We start from the raw sequence: 15779 nt of genomic DNA on the forward strand, positions 1-15779 counted from the left end.
ATAAATTCGAATCATCGGGCATTTCTCTGCAGAAGCTTAATAAGATATCATTTCTCTTTACAATTCTATCAGATCTTTTCCCATGATATGTCTTGTGTGAAAAGAATTATTTCATCTATCTTTTCTGTTAGTGACCCTCTTTATCAATGCCACAAACCACAAACAGCTACAAGAGCTGGAATGATGGGATTCTTCGTGTTTGGCAGTACTTCCAACGCAAACGCAAACAACCCAAAATGAGGCTATCAATACAAAGTGCAAATTGTAAAATCTCTACCGTCCTGCTCTGCCTTGTTTAAACAAAAATCTGCTTCAACGCTAAACAAATAAACGCAAAACCCACACGCCCGGGGATGAGCTACAGAATCTCCAAAGCGGGAACTCCAGCAAAGCCAAACACAATTACGGGTCGTTAACTCGGTCGGCTTTTGTTTTCGTTCGTTCGTTATGTTTTGGTGTGCGCATTTGAAGTGTTCCGGTCCGTACCACTAATACGTGCACGCGACCGACAGAACCGAACGTACACAGTGCGGCAGGTGCCTCCACAAATCGGTTACAATAAAGATGGCCGCTGAGCCAGGTTTTAAAGTGGGAAAACGCAGGTAGTTGGTTCTGAATTACCAAATCACCTCTTCCTGCCAAACGTTGCTGTTATTTCAACGGGTGAGAAAAATGGCTCGGATTACCGCGCTAGTAGTACGACGGCTAAGTAGACAAATTCCCACCACCACCAGATCATCATTAAGCAACGCAACGAGCCAGTGGCAAGTTATGTTCCTGTCCAAAACGGAACAGATGTTTAGTGGGTCATGAAGTAATTGAGAGATTAGCGATGACTTAAGCATTCGGCTAAGTTAGCCATATTTTGGGTCCAGCACGCAGTGGCAGTGGATTAATGTCAGCTGTTTGGAGAATGTAATTTCGAAACATCACCTGCCCAAAATCAATGCCTCTATACAGTGACCTAGTAAAGGACGGCTAAAGATCGTGATCATAAAAAGAAATGAATTATGCTCAGCACGGCGAACAAGTTCTGGCCAGCCCAAGACGCTCTGTCCGCTTGATCCCATCTGTAACTCTTAATTGTTACCATTAATTTGATAACTTTCATACCTCTCACACGGATACCCGTTAGGATGATCAGTCATCTCTCGGCTAAAGGCTCCACGGTGGAATTCATTGAGCTCATTTTTTTTATTAGTTGTCTGCTAATGAATGTCACCCGTCGTGACGTTCAAACACGGTTCCGTGCCCGAATGGGCTTGGGTGTACTGTTTTACGACCGTGAGGAGAGAGCGATAATCGTTGAGAAGAATTTTATAATGCTGGGCTACCACTCGTCTTCACTGATTTTTTTTTTTTCGTTTTGGTTCCCCTTCCTAACCTAACTTCATCGTTACCAAGGTTCAACCGTGACCTCTTGGAGCCTTCCTTTATTGCTACGTTTGATGAATGTTGTTGCTGCATTCTCCCTGCCTTAGAGCTGCTTAGAACGAGAGCTTTTGATATCATAATTAAAACATACCGACCCCAAATTAGTTAATGAACCGCACGAATTTCTGCACCAGGTTTCCTGCCGTAAACGTTTCACTTTTGGGGAGGGGGCTTTTCGAAACGTGTCTGCTTTGGGTGGAAGCTCATCCGGGAAACCTGTTTTCCGCATCGCAACGAATCCGTTCCAGGTCCGTGCGTGGTTCGTGGCTCTTTTCTAGATTCCCCCATCCGTCCAATGAAACCTCCAAAAACTGCAAAAAAAATAAAACAATCTACGCACACTAACGGTACCCACCGGTGGATATTTTGAGCAACTTTTGCATCTCGCGACAGGTTTCATGTCGTTCCCAGCGGGCAGTGAGTAGTGACGAGCAGGGCAGAATTTGGGTTGGGTCACCGAAAGTGACGCGCAAAATACGTAGAATGCTTGCTGAAATGGGCCTACAAATGGTAAGCAAAACAGCGCCGCTCTTGTCGCCGCTGAACGGCATAACGACACCGCAAGCCTACGGCACACCAAAAACCTTTAGCTCGCGCGCGAGAGTGAGAGATTCCTGCCGGCAGATTGCTAAAGGTTGATGGTGAAAAGAAGAAAATATCACCCCACCCGGTTCGCTACACCGTTTGATATTTAAATCATGCGCCAATTGAGCGATCGTTCGGTCTTATGGCACCTTCCACTGCGACTTGTGTGTGTTTGCTTTTTCCACTTCTTGTTTCTCTGCCACAATGCCGGCAGTGGCCTTTTACACGCTCACTCTTCGCGGTTGAGTTGGCATTTAGCCACACAGCGAGGAGGTCTGATCGATTCAGGAAGGATGGTACGATGGCAGAGCAGGACACCCCACGTTCCGGGTCGGTTCATGTAGCCGCCCGGAGGACAACCGCATCTGGTACCGTCGCTCGATAATGATTAATTGCAATGTACCCCGCCATCGTGTAGGAAGTATTACATTTCATTACTCAATCGATTTGGTTGTGTGAAAATGACCCGGCGACAGGTTTTTGCTTTTCCGATTTGCTTTCCACCAATCGATCCGCGCCCCCGGGTCAGATGGCTGGGATGGCGTTTTGAAAAGGCGTTAGAAATGTGTCGTTGTACGGGAGGTTGCGAACTTCAGTCAGTCCCCGGCATCTCGATTGCGCAAGATTTGCACCGTAGCGTTAATTAGGAAACATTAGCAATATCTGTGTTTGCAACGGTTCTCTCATCTACTGGCGTTTGGCATAAACCTGTTAGCATGTACAAGCTTCAGATATTAAGTAATACCCTTTCATATGCTTCTTTGCCCAATGAAGATGTCATAGAGCTTTCTGCACGATTTTAAGCTTCTACTTTTGGACACTTTAGAAAATTGAATTTAAACATCACATCGCAGAAATGGAATTAAAAGTTTACTGAAACAGAGTCAACCCATTTCTGACACGCCCTATTGTTAACCGTTACACACCGGGTCTGCTCAAAATTCAGGTATCGCAGCGTAGAGTTAACGACTTCCAGAATTCATCCGCGCAAACAGCATCATCCGTCGACATGAAAAACAAATCATGAATCGTGTCAACATTTTCCCCGTCTCTACCCTTTTGCACCGGCGGGAACAGTTTCCCACAGTGACCATCCGAAGCTGAGAACGGATGAGGCGATAAACAAGATGAAACACCAAAAAAAAGGGGGAGAAGAGAATGAAATGTATGCATATGTATGTAACGGCTCCACGGTGACCTGCAGTGAGATGGGGGTACCGTGCCCGGTAGTATCGCAACAGTCGCTTTTTTGTATGTGGATGTCGGAAAACCTGTTCTCCTTATTTTGTGAGGGCTTGTTTTTCGGCTTTTAGTCATCGAGACTGACGGCGAGAGCGATTGTCCGTGTTCTGCAATGGTTGTTGACCCAATTTCTAGCCGCCATTCTCGTCGCTCGGATATTTAGTTGAATGCTTGCGTTGCTGCTTAATGCTGTTGGCTTTCTTATCATACACTTCAAACCGGCCACATGGACAATCGCCATTCCAATGATGCCGGCAAACTGAAAGGTGCCGTTACTCATTTGGGAAGCAGTTTCAGGTGCGGTTATGATAAATATGCTGCATGATTTTTCATCTTACATTCTCCCTCGCTTTATGCGTGGCGTTGCCCTTTTCTGTACACCCAAAACGTGGTGTACAGATGGCGCTAGATAAGTCGCCTGAATACCTACTTCACAAATTGTCCCACTCTTTCTCAAAACAAATAAATCAACATGTACAAAATTTAACTTTCTCGGTCTTCTATTGACTTGCAGGCACTTCGAATATCTTTGCCGTAAAATCTTCCGATGTGGAGAGGATAATGTTTCGCACCCTATCGTACACAACATCCTGGATGTCGTTCGTATGGCCGTCGAGAGTGAATCGTTTCGCACCGCTCCGGAAATCCCAGGCCTTGATCAAACCGCCAAGCGTACCAGCGCATATTGCATGATCTTTTAACCAGACCATCCTGCAAAAGGTAAACAGGGAACAGATGAGTATTAGCAGGTGGTTACCGATTAATAGTAGGCTTTTCCTTACCTTGTAATACCGGTAGGTTCTTCATCCACACACTCGACCCGTTTTGTCTGTCTTGCCACGTCCCAGATCGTAACCTTGCCCTGTAGCGTACCGGTTGCAGCGACTTTGATTTCAAATCCAGGATAATCAACCAGCACTGCCTCCAGCAGTGCATCGTTCGGTCCTGTTAGCATTCCCAGCACACCGTTCGTTCCCATAACGTACGAACTACCATCTTCCGCTCCGGTTACAAACAGTTGATTTTCCTGATCGATTGATAGCGTAATTATGTTCGCCTTGTGTCCAACGGTAGCATCCACTTCCATGACTGTTGTGCCCGATTTCAAATCCCACAGCTTAAAGTGTCCATTGCCATACCCAACTGCAAGCTTTTTTCCATCATGTGTCAGTTCTGCCGCTTCCGTTTTGTGATCCTGCCCCGGCAGTACTTTACAATCACCAGACGGTATACGCCAGACGTACACCTCACCCGAATCACATCCCGCCAGCAGCACATGTGCGGCGTTGTGCCATCGCATCCAGCACAAGTCGCCCACATTGAATTCCCATACTTTGCGATAGTTTTGCTGCACTTTAAACACCTGAATGTAACCGGCTATGTCGGCGGAGGCGACAAACACACCGTCGTAGCTAAATCCGACAGCCACCACTGAATCGGTATGATTCGTCACCTCGAATTGTACCTCGCCGGTGCGAATGTTCCACACGTACGCCTTATCGTCCTCGCCGCCAGTTACCGCCAGATCTTCCGTTGGATGAAGTGCTCCACAGAACACGGTGGCGGTATGCTTTGTGAATGTTAGCTTCGCATCATCCCGATCGCACGTTCTGAAGGAAACCGCACCTTCGTCACCCTCTTTCGCTTCTTCTTCGTCGTCTTCGTCAACTGAAACGCACGTACAATGAATCATTTAGCAACCAGATTGATGTAATGTTCCATGCAAATAATTAGCTTACGATTTGATTCTGCCTCCCAAGCGTCGAGCACTTCATCAGCGTCACCAAGTAAAATCACTTCTTCCTCATCCTCATGCTCCAGCAAATGTTCATCCATTGGCGATCGTGGCGGGGTATTTTCACGCATTTTAAAATACGCACTTTTTTAAAATAAACTACCGGAAAACACTCACGGCAAAGGCTGTTGTAACCAGAAAATTACACGATCGTAATTCCGCTGACTGCCATGTGGTTCGGGAGAGCAAAAACAATAACATCCAAAGAACGGAATTTCCAAACGCGCAGGTATAAACGCGACCATCGTATTTTGCCGGTTGTCGGATGTCGAACATCGTGTTTCGAACATTCCGTCGGAGTGGCGTAACGGTTTTCGAACATGTCGGAAATGTCTTCAAATATTTGAATTGTGTGTATTTGTAAAAATTGTTCCATAAAATGCTTCTTTGTAACGTAATGTCGAACGTAATTAGTAATTAAAAACATGTTACACGTCAAGATTCACTCATGTGTACTATCTATAACTCTACTAAGTTTGGTAATTGAATTCATGGTTTTTACTAACATAAAACTAAAAAAACATGATTCTCCTACCATTATGAGGCCCATTCGTTGAATATATGCAAACTGCTAGGCAAGGTACATTACTACTCCATAATGAAATTACACGAAGCAAAATTGCATTGGTCGAACTGTTTACGCCATAAATTATGTTGCATTTTCGGTGCACATGCTTGGAGAAACTGTTGCTGCTGCGCACACACCAATCATCCCGTTCACACGCGTACCCAACCGTTCGGGCACTGTCGTGCCGTTTCGCTTCTACTGCCGGTATGTTTTCATCCGTACACCCCTTGTACCAATACTTGTACCGCCGGCAGCATAAAATCAGCATAGTTTGCATTATGCGAAGCCAAGTCTGGCGGTATCGGGTGCCGCTAGTTCGCCACGCCAGTGTGTGAGTACCACCGTACCGAACCACATGTGCTCGGGGTTTTTTAGCTGCGTCGACGTGCGCATGGAGTGTCGTGGGGCAAACGTGTGCGTTTCATTCGGTGCCGTTTCGAATTCGTGCCGGGGGTTGTGGTTGGACGTGTTGCTAGCGCACTGCTTAGAATGCGAATCGGTCTCCGGTGCTGTACGCCATTCTGATGCTTCCGCTGTAGACTAATTCCTTCGGTTTTGTTTTTTGTATTATTCTTTTTCGCCCCACTGTTTCGTTCCGGTTCGTTTATGTTGTGCCGTTAAAACGTGTTAATCGACACAGTGGTCCGCGAGTGATCGGCACGGCGGCCGAGATTTTCGGTAGTGAAAAATTTGTTCGCCAGCATTACGTGCATATCCCATATACGTTCAACGTCAGCATCGTTCCGCGTAAAAACGCAGCACCGTACCAGCACCAATACCACACACCAACAACAAAAAATCCCCCTTTTTCCGACACGTTTGGCCGGTGATAGCGCAAGCGGCAAGAATAGGTAAAGTTGCGTGAGAAAAGTGAAATTTATCCCGCCCGTCGGTGATGTGTACACGTGGATACCCACCGCCGGGGGTGTATGGAATCGATAAAACGGCTGTTGGGTGTCGGTTGTTTTTACCGGACTTTACCGATTGACTGCTTTTGATGCAGTTTAGTTTTTGCAGTTCACGTGGCGAGCAATTGTATCGATAAGTTTCTCTTTATCGGTGGTTCGAAAGTTGAAAAAAAAACTTGTTCGAATTGCCCATTGCAACAACAACATGAACACTAGGTCGATACTACTACAGTTGGAATGGAACTAATAAGTAAGATCGCCCCGCGTATGGTTGGTAATTGTGAAATCATTATAAATTCCCCGTTTGCTGCGTCAACAGAAAACCCGGACAAAGAATTTGTTTATTCAGAATCGGATGAGGTTCTTGAGCCGTTCGCTGTCACTTGGGGTGGGAAGAGCGGATACAGACACGAATTGCAATGCGGTGCAGTGGAACCGTGCCCATTAGAACCCTTTCCTAATCGATTTTCCCAACTGTGATTCATACGGACGGTATAGCACTGCAGTGCAATAGGAGCACCGAAGGGTCATATGCTTTTCCTGAAGCGACGAAAGACGCTACGTCCGCTACGTGCGGAAACGGAATCGTTTTTCGTACACCGTTTGTGCGACATCAGCATTGGCCTGAATTGCCACCGGGAAGCCTTTTAAGTTTGACACAGTTCTCACAGCCGCGTGTTGAGTAGAGTTGTTTTTTTTTGTGTCAGGTTTTGTTTTTTTTCAATTTTTAAAACAAAAAAACAACAAACTGCGATGCATGTTGCGATAAACCATTCCTAACCGGTGGCTCAGTATGCTACCTTTAAAGAGCTACCAGCTGCCGCTAATCAGCTCTTATTTGTCCTCGCTAATGGACTGAAGTGGTTCGTATATGATGAGCGTGACGTTCGCTTGAATTCGCATTGAAAGACACCTTTGTCCGATGGTGTATTTCCGTGCCGGTCAAAAGCAAATACCGCCACCATGCGAGTTCTCCAGTTTTGGTGTTCCGTATTCATTCCTGCCCGTAATTGCTAAAGTGCGGCAGATCGCGAAGACGTTTGAAATAGTTTGCGGTACTGCGCATTGGATTATTTGCTTAGCAATGACAGTGTACAAGCGTGTTTCCACATCCCGGGCAAATCCCTGCACTGCCAGACCTTAGTAGCTGTACTTATGACCCAGGCTTAAGGGTCTCCCGGCCAACGAAATGGGTGTTTGGCTATGATTTTTTTTTTGCTCTCTCCACAATCGTCCACCGGGCGAGCTTCCCGAAGACGTTCGATGCCTGCGGAGCTGTGAACGAGAATAGTGTGAACGGATGATTTATAGTGCGACACCCGGCAAGTGGATGTGATTTTGATTGAATTATCCGGCTTAATGGATGGCGTTTGTTTGGTGGGTTTGTTGATTTCTTCGTACCGTATGCGCAACGGACAGACGAGGGCTAAACACATACGCTGCCCATGGAAGGGAGGAGAGTGCGAGACGGGGTAAAACGATTTTATAGGCGTAGATAAAGGATAACGTGGCATTAGAATAGCGAAGGGACACTACACCTATGCCTCGGTGGGTAATGCAAAGAGTTTCTAAGTATTTGATACGATTTAAGGAGTCGATCGGAAGAGTTATAACATGAAAAAAATTATGCGAAATATTACATGAAGTATTTCAGCTATTTATGTTTCATTCCCAAGAAGATGAATACATATGGTAGCCTTTCTAAATAAAAGTGACTTATTCGCTTAAATACGATTATAGGACCATTAAACATCACCATTACAACGAATGTAGAGAGAAATACGAAAAAAATCGCCTAACAACCTGTAGACGGTCGGAAAAGTTTCTAAAAATAGTGGATTGCATGCTTTCAGGCGCTGATAATCCATGCCATCGTAACCTTACGGTTTATTTGGTACAGTTCATTTGACCCTGTTCGAACTTTGACTTTCGTTCTAAGAAGCGACTTTGAAACAGAAGTTCGTACTCACCTTTTTACGTATGTTACATATTTTATTAAAAAACCTGGAATATTAGTCGTTTTGAAGGGGAAATACTAACAGGGCTATGAATGTCAAATAATATCAGGGAAATATTTAGGAAAAAAACATTTTGCTATTTAGCGATGTTACGCTATTTAGGAGTTTTAAGCCATGCTCTTCTCTTCAGCACCAGCAGAGTTACTGGATGTTTAAACAGCTTATACTCAAAACTTAAAAGGCAATATATTTTTTTTAAATTGTGAACATCATTTTGTAGAGGATAATCATCAACGATGCAACAAAGCCGTAGTTTTAAATTAATTTACATAAGCACAATCATTTCCCGAGATACGCGACACTAAATATGCAAATGCGGATGCGGATATGCGAATTTTAAAATTTTGGCAAGTTGTAATTTTATATTTTCACTTTAGTATTTTCCAAATTTATAATTTTTCAAAAAAAAAATTACAGTGCAACTCTTTACCAACAATGAGAGGAACTCTCGTTTCGGTTTCGGATAGGTTGAAATTTCTTTCGCTCCTAAACAGCTATGAGGTTCCGCCACACGCTGTGTACATTCCTAAACAGCTTAAGAGCTCTGCACACATTTGTTACCACATAGCGTTGTTCTGGGTATAATTGGTCAAATAACAAACAAGAAAGTGCCCAAAAGATGCCTTTCCGCCTTAATCCACCTGTTCAAAGTCGCTCCTACCGTTGCGATTCGCTGCAACACGTAACGGTGCGGTTTCCAAACATGGAAAGCATAAAAATGAGTAACGGGTTCTGCAACAAATTGCAACCAGGATGGGCTCAAAACTGCAGTTAATCAACACTCGAACACTGAAAACACTCTTCCCGATGGAGTATACTTCTTGATCAGTGTGTGTTGCCCTGTGCCGCGCGTTTACTTTACACACTATTAAGAAGTAACAGCACGCGTGCCGCGGTGAAGGTAAAAGGAAAAAAAAATAAATAAAACCTTGTTAAACAAACACAGCATCTACCAACACCGTTAAAGCCCGCCGTACGCATTTCGGGATTCGACCCGACAGCCATTTTTGGCATCCACGATCACGAGCGATCGAAACCATTCCGTGCTTATCGCCGCATTGTCATGCTCATCTTGCGTGTGTACTACCGGAAAAAGAAGATTTAATTCGGGCATTGATGAGGTAGACGATCGGACAGAAGAGAAAGACCCAACCAGTGGCACAGTGCAATCTTCGCAGTAGGCTTAACCATACTGAGCGGAATACAAGCTTACTTTACGGCAGGTTATTAGAATTTTATGGGTGAAATAGCAAAACAACAAACCCGGATTCTTTCTTATCATCTTACCTCTTTGTGCTTTCCGTTACAGCTCTGAATACACACGCCGTCAATATTATTGCATCAGCACGTACGGCATTCTTTCTTCCCCCGTTTGGCGTTCATTACCATTTGGGAAGAACGCCAAATAAGCCGAACTTACGCACAGCGGGTGCCGATCCCAGTCGGGCAGCCCATCATGTTGCTTCGTGCGCACAGCATAAACCCGGTGCTCGTAGATAGAAACATTCGCATGCCATAAGTCGCACAACCTTCACGCGGTGCCTTGGAACTGCTATGGTGCCTTCTATCTGGTTAGTGTGCTGATAGTGCCCTGTAGTGTAACAGTGTACGGTGGTGAAAGTGTTAGCTCGTAGCATATCTCCAAAATCGTTATCAGTACGTGTAGCCGAACACTATCGAACGTTTGCGTGAACGTGTACGATCTCGGGTGTACACAAGCGAACCGAAAACGTACACCAGGACGACGATGGCGAAAGTCGGTGATGTGGACAACCGGCCGGTCCAGCAGGGCTTCCGGCGTGAAAGTGACGAGGGTGCGGTAGCGGTCAAGGATGGAAACGGTGACGGTGGTATTGAGATGAAGAAGGAGCTCGGGCTGATGGATGGTGTGGCGATCATAGTGGGTGTGATTGTTGGTGCCGGTATCTTCGTGTCGCCGAAGGGTGTACTGCTGTACTCCGGCTCGATCGGTGTTGCCATCATCGTGTGGATATTGTCCGGTGTGCTCAGTATGGTGGGTGCACTATGTTACGCGGAACTAGGTAATGTATATTGGAATATTTTTCTTCGTCTAGAATTCTTAACTAAGTGTAATGCTCCGAGCGGGGTTCCGACATTAGTTAACCTGCCAAATGACTCTGGTTCGTGCTCTGTGGTTATCAAAGTTAAATTAAACGTTTGATGTACATGCCGGGCCAGCACCTGCTGGAAGTTGGAGAGCGCGAAGAAAGAAGAAGCGGAAGTTCTGATAAGAGTCGTCATAAACGAGAACAGAACAGATCTAGAAAGTTTGATTTACAGTTTTTTTAACTCCAGAATTATAGAGCTTTTTAAGCGTTTCCCATTGATGATCACTTGGCAAACAATTTCGAAGTCCAGGTTTATGTTTTAATTCGTTTTTGGCGTTCATCCTACAGAAAAGTTAGCTAACTTCATGCATCAACCAGTTCGAATCAATATGACTGGCAGTTCTAGTGTTAAAGTTTACATTTATTGATTGTTGGTTGTTGATGGTCGTACAAGAAGAGTTTTAAGAAACTCAAAAAATTGAGGTAAAATAATGTAATATTTTACTTTAAGATGCAACGTGATGCAGTGTTCAAGATATGAAAAGATTTGTGAGATTATTTACTCTGTATCTCAGCTATTCCCATTTTGAGTAACATGCTGTGCTAACATATTCCCAGAATGTATGGCCAGACAGTATTATAAGGAATTTTTACGTTGATTTGTTCGCCGTTGAATTCCTTAAAATATGGCCTCGATAAATTATGTGTGCATGCAAACCCGTATTACCTACCGTCCTCTTCTTGCCCAATTCCAATGCAGTTGCACAAAACCGGTTTATTCCATTTTCGGGCGTACTTCGCGCATCCCTGTACATCATTTGCGGAACCAATTTCGGGGGAAATATAAAACATGTTCCATTCCTACCTCACCTCATCACTCATCAACCTCTATCTGCTATCTACCAGGCACGATGATACCGAAGTCTGGCGGTGATTATGCGTACATTGGCGAAGCGTTCGGACCACTGCCCGCGTTTCTGTACCTCTGGGTGGCACTGTTGATCCTCGTCCCAGCTGGAAATGCCATCACCGCGATCACATTCGCCCAGTATCTGCTGCAGCCACTGTGGCCCACCTGCGAACCACCGTACGAATCGGTGCGACTGCTGGCCGCTGTCATAACCTGTAAGTGTTGTTAAATTTCGTTATCTGTGCATTTTTCGTTCCTTGCAACGTGGCGTACTGCGCGGTTTTTTGTTTATCGTATGCTTTCCAACATTTACCCCGCAGGTCTGCTAACCGCCATTAACTGTCGCAATGTAAAATGGGTCGCCAGAGTGACGGAGACGTTCACTGGGATGAAGGTGTTGGCACTGCTGGTAATTACTGGGGCCGGTGTGTGGCATCTGATGAGCGGGAATACGGAGCTGCTCGAGGCCCCGTTTGCCAACTCGAAGATTCAGCCAGGATTCATTGCGGTCGCGTTCTACAATGGGCTGTTTTCATACTCGGGTTGGAATTATCTGAACTTTGTCACGGAAGAGCTGAAGGATCCCTACCGGTAAGAGGGATCAGCACCTTCATTGCCCTGTCGCCAACACTTCACTCATTGTGATGTATGTTTTGCTTTCAAACAGAAATTTACCCCGTGCCATCTGTATCAGCATGCCGGTCGTCACCATCATCTATGTCATCACAAACATTGCGTACTTTGCCGTGCTCCCACCAGACGAGATGCTTTCATCGCAAGCCGTTGCGGTAAGAATGCAGTTCATGCGAACTGGCACGATTCTCAATATTTCTTTACATCCTGACATTTTTTTCCTTCTCGTGTCCATATTGCAGGTTACATTTGCGGAGAAAATGCTAAGCTTTATGGCGTGGACGATGCCACTGTTCGTGGCCTGCTCCACGTTTGGATCGCTAAACGGTGCCATCTTTGCCTCGTCGCGGCTCTTCTTTGTGGGTGCACGCAACGGACACCTTCCGGCGGCACTTTCACTGATCAACATCAACTGCTTAACCCCAATTCCATCATTGCTTTTCTTGGTATGGAACACCCGTCAAGATCTTTGCCACCTAGGACACACAAACCTCATAGGTACTCTCTTTATTTGTAGTGTGCCCTCACGCTATTACTGCTGTTCATCAGGGATGTGTTTGCGATCATCAACTACGTCAGCTATGTGGAGATCCTGTTCATCTTCATTTCGGTAGCAGGTCTCCTGCGGTTACGGCAGAAAGCTCCTGATGCTCACCGACCCATAAAGGTATGTGCGTCCACATAGGAAGCAGTAGCATCGTTCTCTTTAATCACCTCTTTATGATGTACTGTTTCAGGTTTCGCTGATCGTACCGGTTGTGTTTCTGCTGACGGCTGGATTTTTGGTCATATTCTCCGTTTTCGAGTCACCAATGGAGGTGGGCATCGGGACAGTAGTCATCCTGTTGGGGATTCCCGTGTACTACGTTACGATTGGCAAGCCCTGGGGTTGGCTGACAAGGAAATCCCAATCGTTCAATCGGTTCTGCTCCAAACTGTTCCTATGCATGCCCAACAGCGAAAAGCTAGACTAACAACGTGCTACGAAGCGAAAGTGACGGTGGAATATTTAAAAGCACAACTATCGGTAGCGATCATCGAAGCCTAGGGATATAAGAAATCATCCTGATCAGGACGGTACGGCGAATGTATCAAGCTCAAATTAATCTCAACGAACACTACTGCTCTTGTCGATTCTCCTTTGCTCACATATCAACAGTACTGTGTATATAGACAATACGACCAGGAATAGTAAATGTAGAACGAGGAAGAATGTTGCTAGCACGGAAACAAAAACAAAACCCAATTGCCTTCACTCTACCGCCTATTTCCATCATGATAGGTGCTATCGACAACTCATCGATTTCATAGGTGTCACATTAAGCGTATAAGAAGCGTAAGCACAAAGGCCTTGCTAATGTCGTTTGATAGTCAGATCTCTATCCAAGAGATGTCCTTTCGATTTTCCTTCGGAACGTCTCGTTCTGTTTATGCTTTAAAATTACAATTAGCCCAACAGTGAATCAAAAAAATGCAAACAGATTTTTTTATGGAAGAACAAAAAAAAAGAATGGTTTCAATTATGTGTACAGTTAAATGAAGCGAGCAGGCTGCAGGAGTACTAAATGTAATAGTTAAGGAATATTTATCTCATTTATTAAAGCCGCCTCCATTGTATGCCTCTGCTAACAACTGGTGAAGTTGAACGATTCCCATTCTGCTTCAATCATTACAATTATTAGTGTGATTCATGTTCCAATTCAAGAGCATTGCTCTAGCTTCAATTGTATTCCATGCTGAGCGTTGCTACACAACAAAACAAGACGTAACAGAATAACGAAGACTGTTATCGACTATATTGAATAAGGGATTTTATACAATATATTTCGATTTGTAAGTGATTTGTAATTTACACCAATAAAAAACCATCGCTAGTATCGAATCGAATGCTTCTGGTAGAAGCTATCACATTGTCACAAGCACATAAGTTCTGCAATATTTAGAGCCTATAGGACGTAGGAAACATCATAGCTCATAGTAATGTTTTCGTAAAAATTAATCTCGGTAACAATCTTTCGACGCTTAGCTTGTAACAGTCGATAGGAACTTGAAGATGCGCGATCGTACGGATTGTGTATCATTAGGGGCATCTTCTTGCCCGGTTCCATTTCGTATGTGGCACTATCGAGATAAACCTTTCGATCGGTACCTTCCTCAGAAACACTAATGATCGCGACTTTGTTTCGTTCGGACAGTAGTATTATAAACGGACCATAGCACTTCCCGCATTGCACCTCTCCATCACCATCGATGTCTGACACGTCCGTGCAGCAATTGAGTAGCCATTTCGTTGTGCCGGTTGTTATTTCACAGCAGGGACAGTGCCGCTCAAAACCGCTCGGTTCCACAATCCACGTATGCTCGAACTTGACCATTTTGGAGATGGTGTAGATTTTTTCCATTGCTCATCAATGTAGACCCGAATGCTGTTCAATGAATGGATCGAATGGAACTATGTATGCTGCAGCTGCTTCTACCTCCAGAGCTCTGTACAGTTTTGTCTATAGCACAGCTCCAAAACTGATAAGATAGTAGGAAACAGTGTAGCGATACTATTATACCTGATTGTGTTAATCTTATCATTTTTACAATCTTTCACGCAACTGGTCGATTGAACCTTTAATAGAAATTCCAATAAAATTCGTTAAAGCAAGCATACTGCACAAAGCGACTACACATCACCGAGTAGCGCACCTTTCCGTTCCACAAATGCTTCTTCAGGTTCAAACAGGCCTTCCCGTAATTGGTAGTAGCAGGGCGTGCAATCCCAAATCGCACACCTTTTGCCCATAATTAACTCAGCATCAATCTGTGTCTAGCGGGCGCTGGGCAACACTTCAATCCCCATTACAGAGTTTATGCGCGGACCGTTCTGCCGGCTACAAAGCCGGTCGGTGCCGCCACACCATACGAATACTAATTGAATCCATCCGGCACGGGTAGATTGGTTGGTATGTACGCCTACCGCTGGCGATTTTGATCATCACCGAGATGGTATCGTACCGACCGTGACCAACGGTGACGTCGACTGTGTCACACACAACTTTGTCACGCCAGTAGCCGTAGTGCGTGAGGTGAGGTGCCGGTGTGCAGTGTGTGCTGTTACTGTTCGATGGGAGGGTTTGGTTTGGGATGTAGCATCGCTCAGTTCAGACATTTGTGTCTGCCGGGAATTGTTCGACATAGAATTCGCCAGTACCTGATGACGAAGCGAGAACTCCAACATGGACGATGGTGAGTACGCTGGATACATACTGATGCTCTTTACGTCCAGAGTGCTGTGTCTACCTTCGATCTACCAACGTGGCTAGTGCATGTCTACGTCACAGTCTCCCGTGTCCATAGTCGTCCGGAAAGGATTTATGAAATTGTATCAAATTGACTTAATCAAATCATATCGCGTACGGGGTGTGCATTTGTTAAGACGCGCACAGCACAACGAAAGGGTGGACAGCCGTAAATGCGTAATCACTACCGGAATCAGGAATTGGCAAACCACTTCTAGATGGATTTCGCCTTCGGGCAACCATTGGCCATCAACCTTCAACGGCGTTGTTCCAATTTTCAGTGTCACGAACACGCGGGAGCCGTTGTGCGAGCCACTTGTACCACTTATC

The 15779-nt window shown here is 45.1% G+C and overlaps 3 protein-coding genes across 3 annotated transcripts; 1 reads left to right on the top strand and 2 right to left on the bottom strand.

The window, feature by feature from the left end:
- Nucleotides 1-3761: 3761 nt before the first annotated feature.
- LOC128707997 (angio-associated migratory cell protein) lies at nucleotides 3762-5127 on the bottom strand. The gene is made up of 3 exons (XM_053802952.1): nucleotides 5001-5127; nucleotides 4044-4929; nucleotides 3762-3972 (listed from the first exon to the last, which is right to left on the bottom strand). Exons 1-3 carry the CDS (start codon nucleotides 5125-5127, stop codon nucleotides 3762-3764), a joined length of 1224 nt encoding a protein of 407 aa, XP_053658927.1.
- A 5170-nt stretch (nucleotides 5128-10297) lies between these two features.
- LOC128719344 (Y+L amino acid transporter 2) lies at nucleotides 10298-13136 on the top strand. The gene is made up of 7 exons (XM_053812967.1): nucleotides 10298-10592; nucleotides 11526-11744; nucleotides 11850-12120; nucleotides 12197-12317; nucleotides 12405-12608; nucleotides 12680-12829; nucleotides 12900-13136. Exons 1-7 carry the CDS (start codon nucleotides 10298-10300, stop codon nucleotides 13134-13136), a joined length of 1497 nt encoding a protein of 498 aa, XP_053668942.1.
- Nucleotides 13137-14108: 972 nt separating this feature from the next.
- LOC128709405 (uncharacterized) lies at nucleotides 14109-14564 on the bottom strand. The gene has a single exon (XM_053804401.1). It carries the CDS (start codon nucleotides 14562-14564, stop codon nucleotides 14109-14111), a length of 456 nt encoding a protein of 151 aa, XP_053660376.1.
- Nucleotides 14565-15779: the final 1215 nt, after the last annotated feature.

Source organism: Anopheles marshallii, chromosome 2, assembly GCF_943734725.1.
Source record: "Anopheles marshallii chromosome 2, idAnoMarsDA_429_01, whole genome shotgun sequence".
Taxonomy (NCBI): domain Eukaryota; kingdom Metazoa; phylum Arthropoda; class Insecta; order Diptera; family Culicidae; genus Anopheles; species Anopheles marshallii.

Coding starts and splice junctions, on each gene's coding strand:
- LOC128707997 (XM_053802952.1), bottom strand. CDS start 5,127: ATGCGTGAAAATACCCCGCCACGATCGCCAATGGATGAACATTTGCTG. Junction 4,930..5,000: donor TTGGGAGGCAGAATCAAATC/GTAAGCTAATTA, acceptor CGTGCGTTTCAG/TTGACGAAGACGACGAAGAA. Junction 3,973..4,043: donor GAACCTACCGGTATTACAAG/GTAAGGAAAAGC, acceptor TACCTTTTGCAG/GATGGTCTGGTTAAAAGATC.
- LOC128709405 (XM_053804401.1), bottom strand. CDS start 14,564: ATGGAAAAAATCTACACCATCTCCAAAATGGTCAAGTTCGAGCATACG.
- LOC128719344 (XM_053812967.1), top strand. CDS start 10,298: ATGGCGAAAGTCGGTGATGTGGACAACCGGCCGGTCCAGCAGGGCTTC. Junction 11,745..11,849: donor GCTGGCCGCTGTCATAACCT/GTAAGTGTTGTT, acceptor TTTACCCCGCAG/GTCTGCTAACCGCCATTAAC. Junction 12,830..12,899: donor ATGCTCACCGACCCATAAAG/GTATGTGCGTCC, acceptor GTACTGTTTCAG/GTTTCGCTGATCGTACCGGT.